Below are 22,408 nucleotides of genomic sequence, written 5' to 3'. Positions count from 1 at the left end.
AATTTTTCACTCAATTCTTCTATTTTAAGCCCCTATCATGTCATTAAACTCAACTACCATTACTTAAACCAACTTATATCCATATAAACCATCTTTATCTTCCATATCTCATCATGATTCTTAAAATTTAAGAATCTTACTAAACTTTCAACTATGTTATTAATCATTTCTAATTTCATAAATCTCTTATTCTTATTGATGGCAAGTCAATTCAACTTTCAATTCTTATTATAAACTTTATTTCAATATTTCACTCAAGAACTTCAAATCTTTAATCTTCCCTAACTCCTTTATCTTTTGATTTTAAGATAACATAAGCTTTCCTTAAACTTAGTTATCATCTACTGATCATAACCGAACCTTAAATTTATCCATAAATTATCTAAATAGAAGACTCACCTTTGATTCAAGCCTTCACGTATGAAGAAAAAAGAAGAGAAGAGAACTCTGGAACCTTTTGATTTCTTCTTCCTTCCACCCACTTGTATATATAACCATATTTAATTATTTTCCTTGTAAATGACCCTTTTGCCCTTCACATCTAATAATTACTAACAACTTTTATGATTTATTTTCAAATAAATTATTGAACTAATCCATGGTTCTACTCTAGTCACCAAATTCTGAAACTTTACAATTTGATCACTAACCCGGTATTGAGGATGTTATAGTACTATTCATAAAAACGTTTTTTCCTTAAATTTGTTTATAATGAAACATAATTCAATAGTATATTATTGTATTTTCTTAATATAAGTCCAAATGTTCTATTATTTTGTAAGAATGTTGTTTTAGAAAGTCAATGTGACATCTCAGACTCGTATCTGGGTCGGGTACGGGTTGGGGGTGTTACATTCGTCGTCTGTGACGTTGTGGTTGTTGTCAGGTCGCCTCAATGTCACAATTTGGATTTTTGTTCGCCAGGTTTGCTTTGTCAAGTGGCTGGGTCGTCGGGTGGCTATGTCATCGGTGGAGGCCCGACCGGGCGAAGGTTCGATTGGCGAGAATGACGGCAAAGATCGACGACCGACGTTGATATAGGACATAATTAATTTTTTTTAAGTTTTTGAGATTTTTTAAGATTTTTGAAAAATTAAGTTTTTTATAAAATATAATTTTAATTTGTTATTCTAATTTTTTTAAAAATTATCTAAACACAATGCGTACCATTTAATAAATTTTTTTAACCATAGTTATAGTCGGAATAATTAAAATTATTTTTGGCCCTTATTTTTATATTAACCCTTAAAAATGAAGAAAAATATAAAAGAAAATAGATAATCGGTTCACCTAAAATCTTGAGGTGAGTATTTTACAGCTTTTAAAACGACACCCGGAATCGGGTTTCTAGTTTTCAGTCGAACACTTGCTTCGTGGCTTGAGGGAAAAAGAAAAAAAAAAACTTGCAGATCAATATTAACACTTGCTTCTACACCAGTGGACATGGGATTCTTCGCCTAATCGTAATACTATTACCAGTTTTTCGTGAAAATGGCTCTTTACCTATCTTGCTTTCCTCACCTCGCCGCCTCTAGCCTTCCTTTCTCTTCCTCTTTCTCAGTAAGACACTTCCAGCATCGATTACCGATTTATTATCTGTTCTCTCTTTTTTTTTCTCATAATTGTACTTTGTTTAAACTTTAAGAATATGGGTTGGCGTCGGCGCTCGAATGCGATTCGGCTGGTGGGCTGTAGTAATGCCGCGGTGTCAAGACACGGCCAAGGTCTTTTTTTCTTCTTTTAAATGAAGTTACAATTTAGAATTATGTGTTGAAACTGCTTTGAGATTTGCTTAGAATTCTGGTTTTCAGTTGTATATGAATCCGATCCGGAGCTTCGATTGGTGCTTGAACTAGCCTCGGACGCCGAGTTATATGAGCTTCAAAGAATCCTATTTGGTCCCAGGTTTCCCTTTTTGCTCGGTTTTGAGTACCCATAATTTCAGCTTTTATTTTGATGTTTGGTTCAAAACAAATGTATTTTATTGCAAGTTTCAGCTACTTTAGTCCCTTGTTAAAGTCTATGCTGAATGGAGATGATGTGGAGGATATGATGATTGAGGAGAATGTTGAGGAGAGAGAAGCTTTTATAGCAGGTCTTGAATCACGTTTCTTATTCCTTGCCGCTGATGCCCGCTCAACATTGAGGTCAGTGCCTTGGATTGCTTCCATGATTCTCGTTCTGTTGGATGCCTGCTTAAACTGTTAGTGGAGCTAAGGCACTTTGCTGAAACGAAATAAAACATATGATAAGATTGTTGCCGATGGTCGAAAGTAACAGTTTTTATTTCTTTTGGTGTCAGCTGAGTTTCTGTTTCGATAGGCTTCTCACCGATCCCGTTTGATCTTCTGATTAGGGGTTGGAGGCCATCATACAGAAATGTCCTGCTTTCTGCGAGGAAAAAGTTGAACATTCCTTGCTCAAGCAAATTGTCCACGGAAGACCTTGAAGCAGAAATTTTCCTTCATCTATTGAGGGAGTACTCAAGGTAAACTCATTCAATCTCAATGTTTAGAAAAAAATTTCATGATACAAAAGCATGAGATCAAGTACCCCAATAAGCAAATTATTTGCCAGCCAAAGTAGAGAATAAATGTGATGGATCTGTTTAGTTTTGGAAAATGTTTTTCAATTTACAACTCCCTATTACTGCAACATGATGAATGTAAATGTTTATAAAGATGATACTATAAAACTGGTAAATAACTAAACTTCGAAATCCTTGTTAAATAGTCATACAACTCTTTTAGCTTGTTTCTCTTTTTTTAATTTGTAATGGATTATTGGAATCAATTTGCTTAAGATGGTAGAGAAAAAAACACACATACGCACAAACAAAATCAGTTTATATATGTTCAGTGATGACTGTTAGTGATGACTGTTAGTTTTGCTTCCTTGTTTAGTGAGGAATCGGGAACTTTTCCAGGCTTATGGGAAAATAATAATATTTCCAACATTCAAAATAGTCTAGAATTGGGACTCAGCCAGTGGAAGGTGCAGGTCCTTGCTGCTGGTAAGGTTGGCACAGCTGAATTCCAATCAATGATTTTGAAGGTATCCATACTTTTTCTAGTTTCATTTGTGAGTGATTATTTTGATTCTTGATATAATTTGATATATAGTTCTTTCCTTTCCTTTGTTTAGGGTGGGGGTATGGTTACTTTGGCAAAACTTTATCAATTGGTAAGAAATTGACTTTTTAGTAGTTTATCTTTTATCTTGCGTTGGTTATCTTATTAACCTTTGTTTGTTGTTTGTGGTAGTTGACGGAGAAATTGTCTGGAAAGGTGTTTCTGGAACCTGCCAACTATTTGATGAAAAAGGAAGCTCTTAGAAAGGTAAAAGTTGAGTTCATAACAACTAGAGTCGTCACTAAATAGGTTGTAAGAAATTTTAAGTTACATTGGCTTTTAGATTTGAATTTTCTCCTTTTCAGGTCATTTTTGGGTTTTCGATTGATTAAGTTCAAATTTTATTGGGTTTTGGTTTTGATTGTTAACCCAGTTTGGATCTAAAGTGGATCTTTTAGTTTTCACATCTACTTCACTAGCAAATATTAATTAGGTTTAAGTTAGAGTCTTGAGAGGGTTTAGGTTCCAGTATTTTTTTAAGGTTAGAGCAAACAAATTTCAATTTGCATATGCTTTAGGTAGTAGAATTTTCAAGTGACTTTGTTTTGTTTTGGGTAGGTTGGATCAACTTTTGCTACAAATGTTGTTTAAGAACATGCGAACAGGATCATGTCACTAGGCATTTAACAAAGAAGTAGAGATCAATTTTCTTTTAACTGTAATTTGATTTATGGGTAGACCTATTTTGATTGATAATTTAGATTCAACTAAGAGATTCCCAAACCTTAGAATTCATTTGAGAGAGACAAAAATCTCTTTGTTTAATAGAAATTCGACTTAGGTTTTATTATTCCATTTGCTATTCTTATTACATAAGTAGGAAAATATAATTTTAGGCCATGCATATATGGAAATAAAGAACTAATGTTTTTGAAAGGAAAGAAATCAATTGAATAAAATAGCGATTGAGATACCTAAACCTAATTTAGTAAACTAAAACTAATGGCTTTGCCAACTAAGGTTCAACCCACAAAAGCATCCACAAGATTAACCCCTTTGAGAAAGAGCTTGTCTATAGGCTCAAAGACTGGATGAGTCCGGTGGAAATGATCCAGATCATCCCATTTAGGATAAAAAATACGCTTGCTAGTCCACTGAAAAAGCTCTTGGTTACCATGATTGAGACGGGTATGAAGTATGAACTACACAACCATCTTTCAATTGGTGGAAGTATAAACGAAACAAGGGGTCTTTTACCCTTGAAAGCCTTCAATGAGTAAATGTCGAATTGTATTAGAGTCCTAACTATGTTTACTTTATTGTTTTATTAAGAGTACCTACTGTTTAGGAGTCTTTTAAGATTAGGAGTCCTTATCATCTTTATCTCTGGATAAACTTTATCTTCCAGTAGAGTATTTTATTAGGAGTTAGTTACTAAGTATTAAACAAGGGACATATGTATACTACTACGTCATATTAGAAAATAAGAACTTTTTTCTTTTAATTTTCATTGTGTTTTTTCAGTTTCTCTTTTGTTTTCTGTCAGTAAACATGAAAGACATTATGACTCCTGCTGACAGGGGGTAACGTGACTGACTGATTTTAACTTTGTTTTATTCCCTCTTATTCTGTTTTTCTTTTTTGGCCATCTTATAGCGACCTATAATGCTCTTTTTATATAGGTGGATATTATCTTGGCTGAGATACCAGAATATATAACATATTTTAGCTATGAAACTCTTAATGTGCTTTATTGCTTTCTTGACGTATAGGGGGGACAGGTAGCTGCTATTAATATAGAGTCTAGAGCAGCCTTGCTTGCAGCTAAGCAGGTAATTTTATCATCAGAATGCTAGAATATGAAGTTTCTTGTTGTTAATATATACTATCATATTGGTAAACACTCTGCAATTAGTAATGAATAAGTTTGATTCAATGGTTGCAAATGGTACATGCTTCTCTCCCAATTAGTAATGCATAAGCTTGGCTGTGCATGCGTCTGGATATTAATATATCAAGTTAAATCTCTGCTGTAGTATAAATAATATATCAATTGATAACCTCTAATCTACCGTTAGTCCAAAAGTTAGGTTTGCATTGTATTTTTTTATCCTTTTGGGTTAATTGATTATAAACAAATCCAGATAATTTCTGTTCACAATTTTTTGTTGAGAGAGCATTACGTCATTATTACATTGTTAAGATATAATTATGAATAGCTGGAGAACTAATATGTCTGTATTATTTGTTTTATGCATGTTAAAACTATATGATACATGTGGACCTGGTATTATTGTTTGACATCTTTATTTCTCTTCTTTCTCTGCCTTCTATATCATGGACAGGGCTTTGCCGGTGCTGCATCCAGATATGTGGGCTTGAGGAGTATGATGAATTTGCTTGGACCACTGTATTGATTCTCTCTGACTCTAAATTTTAGCTGTCGTCATTTTTATCATTTACTTTTTCCATGCATATTAAACTTTGGTATTCTCAACTTGGTAAAGACTTACTTGATGGAAACCCATCTTCTTGATGTTAGTAAGGTTAACTGTTTAATGTGCCTCATAGAGATATGTGATTGTCGCCTACTTTTTTCCTATCAAATTATGAGCGTAGTATGGAAGTAGAACCAATAAAACAATCAGAAGAGAGGATAAAATCAATGTAGAATTGTAACTGGAACAATAATACTATGGTTTAGGGTTGTAGAGCCAACAATGACCAATATTCAGTTATATCGTGATTGCTTAATGAGTCTCAAAGATTATTTATCTATACTAGAATTTAACATGTTTTTCGCAAGATAGCTTATTTAACTGAAAATAATTATTAACAACAAAATAGAATAAACTAAAGCAAACATAAAAAAAGTCCATTTACCAGTTTAGTGAGCATAGGTCAAGGATGATTTTGAATAACTCTCCTTGGCTTGTAAAGGCATGCTTCTTTATTCAGAACAGTAAACTTCAGCTTAGATGTTTGGTCAATTCTTCTCAATGCAGCTTCTGTAATCCAAGTTCTCTCTACCAGCTTCTTTATCCAACCTCTTTTCCGGAAATCGCCTACTTTGGTTTCCTCTTCTATGCCTTAAAATTTAAGTGCATCTGATTAGAAGTTGGGAATCAACGAACTTGTTTAGAAAGTGCTCATTAATGACATCATCCTTATAGAGATCTGTTTAAATTTCTTCCCTAGAAACTCTCAGATCAAAGTATCTTGCAGACCATTTATAACAGTGTTACGGAAGTTTTTACTCCCAACTTTTGATACACAATCCTATGTAATCATGTTTGTTCAAATTCATTAAATGATAACTGAAGATACTCGTTTTTTTTCATTTGATTATTATTATTATTATTATTATTATTATTGTTATTATTATTACTAAATAATATTATTTACAAACAGGCTCAATCAAAACTAGACCGGCCCAGTTACAAACAAAACGGATTGGCCCAAACCTAACAGAAACCCTAAAACCCATTTAGGGTTTAATCTCAGCTCCAGCCGCCGCTCCTCTTCTCTGCCGTTGGATCTGGCTTGATCCAACGGCTCACAGCCTTCCAAATACAAACCCTAGGGTATCATACCCTAGGGCCACATCCCAGCCACCGCCTCTGTTGTCTCCATGCCAACGTTCCATCTGTTGCTGCCCAACCGAAGTCTTCAGAAGCTCTACGCCGGCCGTCCACGTCTCTGCTATATGGTGAGTCACCACAAAGTTTGGTGACTCACCAAAGCTTCCCCTATTGACCGGTCCGACAAAAGCCTCCTCGAGGCTATATGACTACACCTGCAAAAAGAAGAAAAAGAGGAGAGGGATAGAGACCAACGGAGAGCAACCTACAAAAACCATACCCAACAAAGCAGAACAAAGGGGAGACAGATAGCAACTACCCACAGCAACCAAATATCGAAAGAAAAGAGAGGAGAGAAACTTACGGAGGTAATAGCGATCATTAGAGCCTACTCGCGCCGTCGGAAAGCCAAAGGTCGAAGGTAAAAAGACTTAGATCTACGCGTTTTAGTAGAATTTTAGGTTAAAAAACCTCTGGATTTAGCTTTAGGGGAAACCAAGCTTTAATTTGGGGTGGGTTTTGTAATTTTCGGCCACCGGATGTGGTGGCCGGCGGCGGATTTGACGGTGGTCGGTCGGAGATCGTTTCCCTCCGGTGAGGGAAACTAAGAGAGAAGGAGAGAGTTCTTCTTCTCTCATTTTAGAGAGAGAAGAAGAAGAGAAGAAATGAGAGTGTTGACCCGTAGGGCCAGCCATTTGGGGATCATATACCCCATCCAAAACGGTGTTGTTTCAGGTGGGGGTATATGCGTAATTTGCAAACATGGACAAACCTTTTTCGCAGCCATCTGAACCTTGTAACTTTTCATTTTAGTCACTGAAATCTAATTCTGATTTTTTTATTTTGGTCTTTTAATTTTACTTATTTATAATTTAGTCCTTGACATCAATTACATAATTAGGGTAAATATGTGATTTAGCCCCTTAGGTTTTGATAATATTTATTTTAATCTCAATTAATTAATTAAGATTAAATTACATTATTAATACATATATTTTTAATAAATCGAATTAGGTCTGCGAATTTTAGTATTTTACATTTAATAACTGATGTTTTATATAAATTTAATTTAGTCACTAAATTAATTAATAGGTAAAATGGCATGTTTGGCCACTATAATTTTAAATAATTATTTATCAATTAGGTATCTAATTTTAAAATATTATAATTTAGTCCCTAAGTTTAATATTTTTATTTATTTTACAAGCTTTATTATTTTATTCATTTTAATACTATAGTTTTAATTTTATTTATTTTAAACATTGTTTAATTATATTTTACTTTTATATGTTTATGTTTATATATATTTAATTATCATTACTATTATTATTATTTAGTCATGTATATATATGTATATAAATAATATTTATTTAGTCATGTAAATATATATATAATATTTATTTTGTCATGTAAATATATATAAAATAATATTTATTTATTTTCCTATTTATAAATTAACATATTATTTTTAAATCATTTTAATCATATTTTAATATATTTATCAATATTAAGAAAGGGCAGTCTTAAAACAACTGGATGTCCATTTTCTGATATTTTTAAATAAATAAATATTTTACTTTTATAAATTATATATATTAATTTCTTTTTATTATTTTTTAGATAAATGTTTTAATATTTATTTATTTTTTAATATTAAGGAAAAATCTGTCTTAAAGCACCTATAAACTCTTTTCTGATATTTCTAAATAAATAAAATATTATATATTAATAGATTTTCTTAAATTATATTAATTTGAAGTACAGAATTATAAATTAAATATATCTTTGAATTTTAAATTTCTGATAATAGAGACCATTTATAATTAATAAATTACCGATTTTGGGCGTTTTAGGGGTGCTAATCCTTCTTTAAACGTAATCGACCACGAATCCTTTTTTACTAAAATTTTTTGTTATAAGCATATCAGTTTTATCTTTTAAATAATATTTTATTCAAAACTATTTTAAAAGATTATTTTAGGTATTTGACCTACCTAACCCAAAAGAGGTCAATGGCGACTCCCAAAATATTTTTTAAATTAAAATTATTTATTTTCCCGCCAAATAAAAAAAAATAGTACCCGAGCAAAAACCGGTTACGACAATCACAAGCTAGTCAGATGATCATGTAATGGAAGTATGGAACTAAAAGCATCATTGTTAACAGTAGAGTAAGCCTCAAAGAACATATCAAAATAATCAATTCAATAGAGTTCTAGGGTGCTTCAGCATTGGTAATGTCTGGTTCTGGTTCTAGTTCATGTCTTTCAATATAGTTCTAGTTCTTTTCTCTCAGCGGGCCACATTGAATGATAGAGTTAGTTGAATTTATGCTAATTAATGGGTAAAAGCATAGTTTGAGCACCTGATTGTCAATTATTTCCTTTAATTACAAAATCCACTAACTCATAGTTTTACTACCAAATGTATTCAATTGTGGCAATGTAAACAATAAGATGTGTCCAATTTTTCCCATGTGTTGCTGTACACAGGGCAATGATGCATTCAACGTCTAATATGATATTTCCTTTATTTGAGTTTGTGAAATAGGATATTCATCAAAATCAGACATTTAATACTGGTCAACATCACTTGTTTTAAATAGGGTTCTTGACTGTTCTGTAATAATCTTGTCTACTTTGGTTACACCTTTCCTCGGTACATTTGAATGATCAATTTTGTATCGAATTACGACAAGCTATCTTCATCTTAATCATTGTTTTCTCCCCAAAATTTTCCACCTGCATTGCTATTACCGGTATAACTCTGGCTTGTTTCGAATTACGACAAGCTATCTTCATCACTTGTTTTTAATAGTATATTCATCAAAATCAGACATTTAATACTGGTCAACATCACTTGTTTTAAATAGGGTTCTTGACTGTTCTGTAATAATCTTGTCTACTTTGGGTACACCTTTCCTCGGTACATTTGAATGATCAATTTTGTATCGAATTACGACAAGCTATCTTCATCTTAATCATTGTTTTCCCCAAAATTTTCCACCTGCATTGCTATTACCGGTATAACTCTGTGGCTTGCTCTTCTTCAATCGGTTGTATCTCATGTACTGTAGGTTTTGGGGACATTTATGGCTGATGTTGTCATTCAGATGCTAGGAACCGATTATGCTAGAATTTTGCGAGCTATTTATGGATTTGCACAGGTAATTGTTGTCAGTTTATTATATGCAGGCCTAAATGTCAAACAAGCAATGAAAGTTTATATTTTACATTAAATGGGATTTAAGATGGGTGTAAGACATGTGAGTTGCTGGAAATATAGTGATGAATCTGGATTTACATTGATTGTAAGACTAATGACTTACTGTCCTAGGGCATAGACAATGTTAAACAAGCAAAGCACAAATTTACTTTCTCTACAGATATTGGGCTGGATTTTTAGCAATAACAACACTGAAAACCTAGCAGTTTAAACATGAATCAGCTAATTACTGTTAGCAGCTTCAAAAACGAATAAATGCTAAAAGAAGATCACAAAGTTCCGCCAATGTCAACGCTCTGGAACTTGTGATCTGATATTTATAAGATAATAATTGTCTGCCAAGGCCACGAGTACAATGGTTGTCTTTGTTATGAGATCTATAAGATGATTATGTCATATGCAATGTTGAATTTTGAAGTTCTAACATGCCTATGTTCTTTGATCAGATCCGTATCACCCGAACATATCGATTGTAATGCAAAGATGAATTGAGTTCTTAGCTTTTCAGGTTGTTCATCTCAAACTTGTCTAGTAGTGGCACTGGCATCCTTTCTTTGGAACTGAAGCTGTAGTGATATTGTAGGTAAATTGTCTTGCAAAATATTATGCATCTGTTCATAGAGAGAATGCCAACTTTGCATTTCTAGTTATCTGTCCAAGCGTATATATCAAATATACAAGCGAATTACATGACTCCACTTGTTCCTCCCATGCCTCTTCTAACAGATGATCTAATTTCATTTAATGTTTCTGCAACCATCATTCATTCGGAGGATGGCTAGAGAGACATACGAGTACAATGACGAAGTCAAAATACTTTTGAGCATGTGTACATATGTATTTTATAAAATAAATTTGTATAGTGTAGACATAAATAATATTTCAAGGTGGACACCTTCAGTAAATGGATAACTAACACACAAAAAAAATCAGATTCAAGATGGATACTTGCATCAGTCAGTCGATGAGTATTATCTCTAATGTTTGAACAAATCATGGTAATGCAATGACACTGTGCAAGTGCAACTATTCTTCACCATTTTATGGTCCAACCAATCATTGTACAAAGAACATTATGCATTGCAGGAAGAGTCTTGAAATATATTTAACACAATACAATTGGAAAGCATTATATATCAACCTTATATGGGTATGCACAACAATTCATCAATTCGTCTTCTACAAATAACATGGTATTTAGTTACTTATAGTTCAGTTTGGAGGTTTTCGTTTTGGATGGGTAGCTTTTCGTGGTTACTTTTGAGACGGACGGAGCTATAATCAAATATTAGAAGGACAATGATCTATTAAGTATTTAAAATTATGAGGGACATTTGACTATATTGGTTGAGTTTTGGGTTTCATTGCCGGTGTCTTGTTCAACCAACCCTCGAAACGAACCGGAGCTTTGAACGCATGCCAACTCAAAATGATCGAATGTAAATGGTAAATATTTGATTCAAACTCGAATAATTCAAATGTGAAACTACTCAGAGTGGAATGTGCACAACTGCAACTTGACATTGACAATTGCAAATATCACCAAGACCAAGTAGACCAAGGGCTGAATAATTAACATGAACAAAATGGAACAAGTCAGCAGCCCCAATCGCACACCGGTATTGATATATATATAATAATATAATATAATAATAAAAAGATCCTCAATATTTGTTACTTTTTTCAATTACGTCCCTTCACCACTCCCACCTACCCACTAATTCAGAAAAGGAATTAATTCATCATAGTCCCTTTTGGTCGATCTTCCGTTGACCATGAATTTCTATTTTATATAAAAAAACCATGGCTTTCGGAAGAAAATGTGGCAGCCTTGCGGTTTCCTAATCGGACTCGGCAATGAAATCAAATGATAAATCGATCCAAAATGAATTGTACGGTTTAATTTAATTCGAGTTTTTCATTACATTCGGTTTCAATTGAATTTTGATATAAAATTTTATGATTTTTCCCGGTTTTTATATGAAATTTTTTTGATTTAAATCAGATCAAATTAAAATAAAATAATCTAAATCAATTTGTTTTAAATTTATTATAAGATATACTTAAATAATACACATAATATATTTTTTATGAATTAATATTTGTGTTTTTACACTTTATTTAAACTTAAAGTTTGTTTTTTTCGAGTTTGAAAAATGATGAACAGTTAAAAACTACAAAACTGAACCGATTTAAATTGATTCGAAAATATCAATTTTTATATCTTTTGATTTTAATTTTAAATTTCTAAAAAAATCGTATAATACAGTTTGATTAATCTTTTATTAAAAAATTAAATAGAACTGAATGAGGAGTGGAAGTAGATGGTTGTGGAGTGGTTGAGTTCCTAATAATGAAGGTCGTACCGTGTGGTTAGCTGACTATAAAATTAGAGAACAGGAGGAGTTCCAAAACCCAGATTTTCAGAATTAAGACAGCAGCAAAGCAAAGCAAAGATGTCAACTTTGAGCGTTCCACCTGTTCTTACCTAGAGAACGATGCTATTCAGCTTTACCGTGCTTTCAAGGGTACCTTTCCTTTTACCTTTCTTATTCTAAAATTTACTTGTTCACTGTTTGTTGTTGGCTGTGACATTACTTTTCTACAGGGCTGGGATGCGATACTGCAACGGTCGTCAACATTCTTTCCCACCGTGGTGCACCACACCGTTCTTTATCCAACATGAGTATAAAGCAATGTATTCCGAAGACCTTCTCAAACGACTGGTGTCCGAGCTTAGTGGAAAATTAGAGGTACCTCTTTCTTTTATTTCCTACGCCTCCGCTGTTTTATTTTGAGATAAAATTGTATTTGACAAGATCAAAACCATAATTGATTAACAGTAGCGAGAACGTTTCTCGGTGACGTAAGATTATTATGTTATCTCTTTTGACACATGTCATGTCATGTTTATCATTTTATTTACAAATTGAATACGTTATTATTTTTTAACACATAATGTCAAATCATCACTTTCGACCTGACATATATCATATTATTAGTTTCACGTCTCAACCAATTAATGAATTAATAATTTTATCTAATTGGGAATTTCTTATCTCAAGTACAAAGTTTGTGATAACTTTACAAACATTAGGGTGAATTAGAATTCAGTTGTGCGCCTGTTTCTATATAATAGAGTGCATGCTGAGTTTTTTATCATATAATCTCAGACGGCCGTGTTGCTATGGATGCATGATCCGCGAACGTGACGCCACAGTGATCAGGCAGGCATTGTGTCAAACGTAACAAATCTTGCTGGTGCAACCGAAGTTATATTTTCTCGCACCCCATCCCAGATTCAACTAATCAAACAAATTTACCATTCAAAGTTTGGGATTTTGCTCGGGAAGATGTTGCACTAACACACCTCTGGCGATCATCAAGCGGTATATTTCGCATAACTATGTTTTGATGTGTTCCTTTTCAAATTTTATCCCTGCTTAGGATTATAAAAGAGTGAGTCAAGTTCGAGTATTGTTGAGTTTAGCTCAATTTAAAAGTCTGAGTTTAAAATTGAAAAGTTTGCTTCAAATTCAAAATCAAAAATTGAAGTTCGACTTAACTCGGTTTAAGCAACTGATATTGTTATTTGTACAGCTCTTGCTTGCATATCTGAGTACCCACCGTTTCTGAAGGGGTTGAAGTTGACAGAGATAAGGCCATGAAAATGCAAAGGATCTATTCAAAGCAGGGGAGAAGAAGCTTGGAACTGATGAGAAAACTTTTATACGCATATTCAGTGAAAGAAGTAGGGCACAGTTGGCAGCTATTACATCTGCTTATCATGACATGTATGGAGGCTCCTTGAAAAAGGTTTTAACTTTCTCATCTTCTTCATTTGAAGTCTTGTTGTGATGATTAATTGACTTCTTTTCCTGGGATTTTTCTTCAGGCAGTGAAGAGTGAAACATCTGGGAAGTTGAGCATGGTCTCTTCACCATTTTGAATGCTCACACAATCCTGCAAAGTATTTGCTAAGGTATGCTTCTGTTTCCTATATTGTATTTGTTGGAAACATAAAAGTGCTTAAGTCGTTAGCATTGACTGGAAAGCAGATAATCGAAAAAATAGAAGTTGATCATGTCGTGAAGAATTAGTCTTAAAAATAAAACCATCATGATTAGTGTAATACTTGAAATGGACGTTATCCTGTTAACATAATTCTTAATTATTTTATACAAAAATTCTGAGGAGGAACCGACAATTTCTCAAAAACTTCGAGTAAAAAAAAAAGAGAATTGTAAAAAAACCAAAAAAGAGAGAGAAGAATGGTATAGACTTACATATTAACTATTCTTGCGGTTTTATTTTGGACACTCAACTATTTATTTTTAAAAAAATCACACCTAAAATTAGTCACTCGTCGCTAAAAAATAAATAAAGCTACTGTGTGATAATTTTTTATTTTTTAATAATGATACGATACTATATAATGATAACACATTAATATCACTATTAATTTTTTAACAACGTGTGATTAAAATGTAACTTTAGATATGATTTTGAAATAGAAAAAAAATTTAAATGATTAAAAACGGAACTACGGGAGTGAACAGTTGAATGACAATTCGTAGTTTACTTAAAAGGAAATTGTGATTTGGATCGATTGAAATGAGCACGGAATCACAAACTGGACTGGCCGCTGCGGGCGGCAGCACGCATGTACGAGAGATATGTCCACTAATGTTCAAAAAAAAAAAAGAGAGAGAGAAGATAGTATATGAACAATCACCGCTCTCTTTTACTTTTTTCATGTGAGATTTAATTTTGTTTTTTTTAACACTTCTAACCGCATTTTGGTTATATCGTTGGAATATTATCAACTTACTTCTGGGAATTGTAATGCTAGCATTTTATGTTTGATGTGCTTATCGTAATTTGCATCTTTGGAAGTCTCATCACCTTTGTGCAACTATGTGTGTAGGTACTGCATGATGCAAGGGAAGGTCTGGGAACCGATGACACTGCAGTTATAAGGGTAATCGTGACTAGAACCGAGATCGATATGCACTATAAAAAGCTGAGTATCTAAGGAATATAAGAAGACGTTGAACGATGTCGTTCACTCAGAAACATCGGGACACTACCGGACTTTTTCTTTCTCTTTTGGGACCCATTAGCGTAAAATGGTGCGAGTAATGACAAGCATATAGACTTTAATCGAAGTTGAGCTGTGCCTGTCACTAACGGAACCAAAACATCATATAGGTGAATGAATGCTGTTGTTTCAGTGTCTGATTGTATTTGTCTTCCTGTCTGTTAAGTGAATTCGTCGTCTCGCCATTAGGTCTTTGAAAGAAGTTGTCGAATGGGGCTCTGACCGATCAGCTACCATGATCTTATACTTGTTCCCCATGGTTGTCTGAATCTAGACATTGGGTTCCTTGTTTCAATTTTTCACATAATCTTTCAGTAATATATCATGCATGCGTTTGGTTCATATTGATTGATCATACATGTAAATTTTCTTTAGTGAAATCTTCTCTTGTTCAGCCCCCAGTCCCTCGGTCTATCCCTGCCTTTATTGGACCCAACACAAAAAATCTAATGAAATTCGAATCTATCTAATAGTTTGTATGAACTGATAAATCATTCACAGAGAACAGAATAACCTTATGTTGTTAGGGGGAAATGAGCAGATTGTTCATAAATTGTAGAGGTGCAAAATTATTCTGTAAACCTTAATACATAAGATACAAAATTGCTGCAAAACAAGTTAGCATCCAGAACATGAATATACATACAACGTTTCAACACTTGAAGCCTCGAGTGACGAAAACACAGTTACAACTCTAAACACAGACGATGGGCCATTCTGACTCGAAAAAGGATAGACATATCGCTCCGCAATGATAAGTTGCGACTCAATGCTTACATTAAATCCATAACCAATTTTATCAATGCTTACATTAAAGCCATAACAAAAATCTAATGTTAAAATTAAAACGTTTAAAGTTTAATATTAAAATCGATACAAACCTTAAACTTCAATGACATTTGAGTCAGTTCATGAATATTTTAATTTAAATTAAAAAATAGACGTGGATGATGATTAGGTCAAAAATGATATTTATATATTAAGTTTATGATTGTTGAAGGTTGACGCGATGAGAATGAGATGGGTGTATTTAAATAAAGAGGGAAATTTGGGAGCCATGATTTTGACACTCTGCATATCCACGTGATTTCAGGCACAAAGTGAGGGCAGTGAGTGTGCACCTCTAATTTTCCCCGTTCGCCCATACTCCTTCACGGGCCTACTCTCCTGCTTCCTCGCTTCTACTTTACTTTTCCACTTCTACTCACTTCACTCACGCTCTCTCTCTCTCTTTACTTCCCCAAATATACAGAACAAACTTTTTTAAGGTAAACTATTCCCCCACCTTATATTGAATCTCTCAATTATTAAAAATTATAAAATAATCCTTCAACTATATGGTGTTACTTTGTGAACTTCTCGACTATTAAAAGTTACAAAATAGTCATCCAATTATTTATATGTTTCAAACTCGTCTTTTTTCGTTAAAAAATTTGATAATTTTCTAAGCTGGACATTGATATATTAACTAAGATATAATACTCGTTTGAGATTATGTTATCAAATTTTCTCATAATATCCCAATTAGCAGGTTAACATCCAACTCAAACTGTCGTCAGTTTTAAACGGAAAAATACGAGTTTTGAACATATGAATAGTTAGGTGACCATTTTGAAACTTTTAATAATCGAGAGATTCAACAAAGTAACACTCTATTGTCAAAAGATCATTTATGTATTTTATCTTTTTTTTATTTAACTAATTATTTATCAAAATTGACACTCTTTAATAAGTCTTAAGGAAAACGCAGGAGATTGGACGTGCTTATACATACTTGGCACCCAAATTCAAAAAAAAATGCAATTGACTAGACGCTATAGACCAAATTGAAGAAAAGAAAAATAATTAAGATATTAAACGAATTTTATTAAAAAAACATATGTGATACTTAACATGAACCAGACGACATACGTGTGTTTGAACCGTGTTTTTAATCACTCAATGAGTGTATATATTAAAATACGATACAAGTCTATGAACCTTGTTTTTATTTAAGGAGTAAAAAATGCTACAACCAATGAAGGAAGATGCGCCACATAAGCACCGAGATCACCGAACGCCATTGAAAGACAAAAAAAGAACATAGAGCCTATAAAAGAAGGAAGAACTTGGTTAACGGGATCCTAAACAAGAGACACAGAAGACCACTCACCAAACCAAATCAATAAATAACTTTATTAGCAAATAAAAAGATCATCGGCTCTATTAACCCCATCATTCAGCCATCTCTTTTCCATCCAAATAATGCAGACCTTGGACCATTTAATACATAACACCTTATTAGCAAAATAATGTTCCACGACTTCCAAGGTAATGAAACAATATAATAAGTGATTCTATCACAAAACCACAACCTATAAAATTTCATAAGCTAACAGATATATTAAGGCAATTTTAATTGCTCTTTGCTCTGCTCCAAAGAATAAATGCTTCTATTGGAGAAAACAAGAAATCTAGAGATGAAAAAGTGTAAAGTTGCTCTAAGCTCTTTTGAGTTTCTGCTAGATTCATTGTTCAATTACAAGTTTCAAAGTCAAAATATAGTTTCAGAGAACACAAACAAAAAAAATCTAAGCAAATACTTCTCTCGTTTCCTTTTATTTTTGTTTTCACTTACCCATAGCTGTTTTTCAGAGAGGACCTCTCCATTCTATAAAGATAGCGAGCCTTTCCACAAATTTTACCATTATATTACTCAAGTACATCCGGACTTATACAAGGCTAAAAATTTACATATCACCCATTCTCTTTCTTCATGTAGGATACCATCAATTTTGTTAACAAGTTGCCTTTTATTTCCCACAATTATTTTCCTTTTCTTCCTCTAGGAATTCTTTCTTTCAGGTTTGCATTCAACTATAGTTAAGGAAGCTCATCGAAGATAGACAAAGTGCAAAAGAGAAAGAAAGAGAAGAAGCAGAACTACATTCCAATCACGTTTTAAGCGGGTTTTTTTCCAAAGGAGGGGGTTGTACAATTCCCATTTTGATTTTTGACCTATCAATGGTATGCTGTATGCAACTACCCAACTTTGACCCATCCAAAGTCAGGTTCTATGTATTTTGGAAAATAAAGAGGGTAGATGGAGCAGACTGAAATTACCTTATAGCAATATTTGAATTGAAAATAAGACGGAAGAGAGGAACAGTTGAGAGGAGAAAGACTTTGAGTTGGAAAAATCTGGTAAGTCGAACATGAATGCATTTATCAAAAAAAATATATGTATCATCAATGTCACGTGGTCTCTCCAACTTGTTTATAGGACCAGAGATCCTAGCATGAGGTCTCTCCCACTATTAGTAGCAATGAGCTAGAGTCATTATTTTCTTGTGGAATTCTGAACCCATGCCACCTGAGAAACCATCCTCATGATGTCAGTGTTGCAACCTCAACAAGGACTGGTAAGAAAACGTAAGGCTGGCTTGTTCTAGACTCTAAGCACTCCATTCTTGAATCATGGAACAACCTAAAGGTCTAACTTGAAGGATAGAATACCATAATTTTTTTTAAAACCTCATAATCTCAAACCCTCTTGAACTCGAGGCTAGTAGAGGGATTCCTTTCTCAATGGCTTTTCCATCTTCACTCGACCATTAAGAATATATCGCTGTACATCTTCTTTCTCGTTTTAGCTGGTTTTTGTGCAAAGCATTCAAGAGAATAGTCATTTCTTGTCAAACATGGTCCTCAAATTACATCTTCTATCAGAAAATTCTTGTATTTTTTAATGGAACTTATGCAAAATGTTACCTAAAGTCTTACTAGATAAAACATGAGGGGTAAAAAGGAAAAATTGAGATATCTGAGGATTTTTTAAACTAAAATATGACCAATCTTTACCTTTTCAATCTAGTGAAACTTATGTAAAATGACACTAGAGACAAAAGATATTTACAATGATATGTGGCGGCAGGGTACCTTAAGCCGAACTCCCTGAGAAACCGTTTTTAGGAGATTAACAGATTTTCTTGCAGTGGCATGCCACCAGCTATCTTGCAATGATTTTGACAACAAACTTTGCTCAATAACTAATTACCGGATAAAAGAATGTCATTCCTTAAGCCATACCTCCCAACATCGTGACATATATGAACTAGTTTTGAAGAATGAGTACATGGATGATAAGGCCCAATAATTCCATATCCTATAAGGCCAACTGAATTGTTCTGGTTAAGTTAGACAAGCCCACTGTCACAGTTTTGTAGTATTGAAAAAATCTACGACATAGGTGTACAACACCAAGACTCCTCTTTCACCAGACCAGACATCATGGCAAAAAACAAATAAATAAACAGCAGAATTCTACAAGAAAGTAAAATTGCCTTCTGTGATCATTTAAAGCATAAACCATGTATATCTTCATATATAGTTTCCAAGTATAGGATCATCTGGTTTCAGAGGAACAACGAAAATGCATCTCTAAGTAGTACTAAATTGTTACAAGTTATGCAACTTTACTGACCTGGCAACTAGTCTCCCATACGCATCAATCTCTATCAGTATCAGAAGAGTCACTCAAATCAGAATCGAATTCTTCTTGATCCACAGCATCATCTAGAGGCTGTTTCCAGTCACCGCAAATCTCTCTCATCAATTCATCATCACTCTCATCATGCTTCCCTGTCAACTTCCGCTTCAGAATCCCTTCGAAGATTGAAGGTATAGCATCGTCATCTCCATCGAAGAACTTTTGTATTCGCATCTTTAGCTCTGCAAGAACGCCGTTTAGAAACTATTACTCTTCTAACATACTCTGTGAATGAAACAGAAGCTTAAGTTTGAACATTCGGTTACCTTCCTTACTAACGTCGTCGCCGTCGCCGCCGCCATTGGTGGAGTAGAACCTGGGTTGAGAGCGAATCAAAGCGGCGAGGGAGAAGTACGAGGGCTGCTTGGGAAGTGGTTTAAATACTTACATTTTGTATAAAAAAGTTTAAATATAATTTAAAAACAATAAATCCAAAAAATATTATATTTAAACTTAAATCAAAATAATTAAAATAAATATAAAATTTTAATAATATATAAAATAATTTATATGATATAAAATTAAATATGTATAATATAATATTAAAAATAATATTTAATTTATTTAAAAAATTAATATTAAAATTAATATCTATAATATAATATTAAAAAACAATATTTAATTTTAAAAAAAATTAATATTAAAATTAAAATCAAATATAATATAAAATAAAATTAAATATAAAACCTCTTTTGAAGAGGTTAGAAGATGTCTGCAGACATAAGATCAGGTCTGCGTCGCGCAGACCACGCGCAGACGTTAGAAGAACTTCTGTCTTCTAAAAATCAAACGGTCTGTGAAACTCAATGTTTGTACGTGGTCTGCGCGGCGCAGACATAAGAGCTTTGCAGACTCTACACAATTAAAACAAACACCACCTATATGTTCAGTGATGTAATAACCGAACCGATGATTAAACCGGTTAAGTCACTCATTTCTGGTGTAATGAATTCGACCGGTAACCACACAATAAGATAAAATAACTTCAGTAACCGAAAATTGCTTATAATATACGATTTTAATCAATTTTTTTTTTTGAATTTGCAAAAATAACCAACAAATTCGTAACGCGAACTCCTATTTCGCAACACAGTTTCCAAATTCGCAACTCGAACATAGAAATTTTCGCAACGTGAATTTCGTTTTCGCAACGCTAATTACCGATATAGGTAAACACAACTATTCACAACGCGAATTTCGCTAATCGAATTCGTCAATTTAGCAACTAAATTACCGATATAGGTAAAAACGTTAGAAAAAAATCTGGTAAAAAATTCGAATTCGCCAATTTGAAAACTGAGTTGCGAAATGTAAAATCTCGCCTCTTAAAGAAAAAATCATTTCGACAGTTTGTTTGTTTGGTTAAAGTTAAACGAACAAACGAACATGAACATACCTCGTTCATGTTTGTTCAATTCATTTACAGGCGTAGATTTAATTGAGTGATTCATACGTGGACTTAACAACCGGGATGTCCCAGGTTGAAAACCACTCTAGTGCATTTTATGTCCTTTAATTTTTTTCTTTAAGAGGCAAGATTTTACATTTCGCAACATGAATTTTCCAAATTTGCAACTCAGTTTTCAAATTGTCGAATTCGGATTTTTATCAGATTTTTTCTACCGTTTTTACATATATCGGTAATTTAGTTGCGAAATTGATGAATTTGATTTGCGAAATTCGTGTTGCGAAAACGAAATTCGCGTTGCGAATAGTTTTGTTTACCTATATCGGTAATTAGCGTTGTGAAAATTTCCATATTCGAGTTGCGAATTTGGAAACTGTGTTGCGAAATAGGAGTTCGCGTTGCGAATTTGTTGGTTATTTTTACAAATCTAAACAAAGTTGATTAAAATCATATATTAAAAGGCATTTTCGGTCACTGAAGTTATTTTTTCATTTAATAATAATGAGAAATTAGGTTTGATACAAAAATAAATGTCTAAAAAATATTTTAGTGTTTAAAGAATTTTTCGTTAAAAATAGGTGTCTAACGTTTTCTTCGTTATCATTTTAGATGTTCGGACGTTAATTGTCATTAAAAATCTCTGTTAAGTGACAAGTGTCACTTTTGGTAATTTTGATAATTTTTTATTTAAAATAAAAATAAAGAAATATAATTTAAAAAACTAAAAAAATTCAAATCTTAAAAAAAATAAAAAAATTTAAAACCTTAATTTTAATCCCTTTGCCACCGCCGGCCACCACCAACGCCGTTAATCAGTCGAACACCCAACGACGTGCGACTGACCAACCAACCATGACGAAAACCCCCATACTTCAACAACCGATCGAACACCAAATCCCCCCTAAATCTATAAATTCCTAAATATAAACCCTTCAAAACCCTAAAATGAAATCTTTTATTTATACCATTTTTTGGGTGTTCGATCGATCACGAAAGTATGGGGTTTTGGTCGTGTGTGGTTGGCCGGTCATACGTCATTGGGTGTTTGGTCAATTAACGGTGTTGGTGGCGGTCGACGGTGGCAACATGATTAAAATTAAAGTTTTAAAAGTTTTGGGTTTTTTAAGATTTGAAAAAAATAAGGTTTTTTAAATATATTTTTATTTTAAATAAAATTTATCAAGATGTGGCACGTGTAGTTTAACATAGATTTTTAACGGCGGTTAACGTCCGGGCACCTAAAATGATAACGGAGAAAACGTTAGACACATGTTTTTAACAAAAAATTCTTTAGACACTAAAACGTTTTTTAAGACAGAGTTTAGACACTTATTTTTGTATCAAGCCAATAAATTAATAAGAATATAAATTTGGACTAAACATAATCTAAATGCAACTTAAAAAGATAATACAAATATAGATTTCATACTGCTAGAACTATTAAATCTACTAGTTTTTGCAAGAGTATTCGAACTCACGATTTTTAAAGAGAAT

The 22,408-nt window shown here is 33.1% G+C and overlaps 1 protein-coding gene and 1 pseudogene across 2 annotated transcripts; both read left to right on the top strand.

Moving 5' to 3' along the window:
- Positions 1-1,355: 1,355 nt before the first annotated feature.
- Positions 1,356-10,506, top strand: LOC120140078. 2 transcript variants are annotated; one of them, XM_039155129.1, is made up of 12 exons: positions 1,356-1,560; positions 1,646-1,724; positions 1,797-1,905; positions 1,998-2,147; positions 2,357-2,488; positions 2,904-3,054; positions 3,145-3,183; positions 3,264-3,338; positions 4,844-4,903; positions 5,417-5,481; positions 9,729-9,818; positions 10,324-10,506. In XM_039155129.1, exons 1-11 carry the CDS (start codon positions 1,492-1,494, stop codon positions 9,769-9,771), a joined length of 972 nt encoding a protein of 323 aa, XP_039011060.1. In that variant the 5' UTR covers positions 1,356-1,491; the 3' UTR covers positions 9,772-9,818; positions 10,324-10,506. The 2 variants fall into 2 exon arrangements, with proteins under 2 accessions (XP_039011060.1, XP_039011061.1); XM_039155130.1 differs by having other exon boundaries at positions 1,361-1,560; positions 1,812-1,905; positions 10,324-10,476.
- Positions 10,507-12,333: 1,827 nt separating this feature from the next.
- Positions 12,334-13,858, top strand: LOC120140084 (annotated as a pseudogene).
- Positions 13,859-22,408: the final 8,550 nt, after the last annotated feature.

Source organism: Hibiscus syriacus, unplaced genomic scaffold (genome assembly GCF_006381635.1).
Source record: "Hibiscus syriacus cultivar Baekdansim isolate YM2019G1 unplaced genomic scaffold, ASM638163v2 tig00110781_pilon, whole genome shotgun sequence".
NCBI classification, from domain to species: domain Eukaryota; kingdom Viridiplantae; phylum Streptophyta; class Magnoliopsida; order Malvales; family Malvaceae; genus Hibiscus; species Hibiscus syriacus.
The sequence above is the reverse complement of the archived record's forward strand: the minus strand, read 5'-3'. Positions and strand labels throughout refer to the sequence as shown.

What these genes read in the sequence shown, in the direction of transcription:
- LOC120140078 (XM_039155129.1), top strand. Translation starts at nt 1,492, where the DNA reads ATGGCTCTTTACCTATCTTGCTTTCCTCACCTCGCCGCCTCTAGCCTT. An exon ending in GGTGTCAAGACACGGCCAAG is followed by an intron (nt 1,725 to 1,796) that starts GTCTTTTTTTCT and finishes AGATTTGCTTAG; the next exon opens with AATTCTGGTTTTCAGTTGTA. An exon ending in AAAAGGAAGCTCTTAGAAAG is followed by an intron (nt 3,339 to 4,843) that starts GTAAAAGTTGAG and finishes CTTGACGTATAG; the next exon opens with GGGGGACAGGTAGCTGCTAT.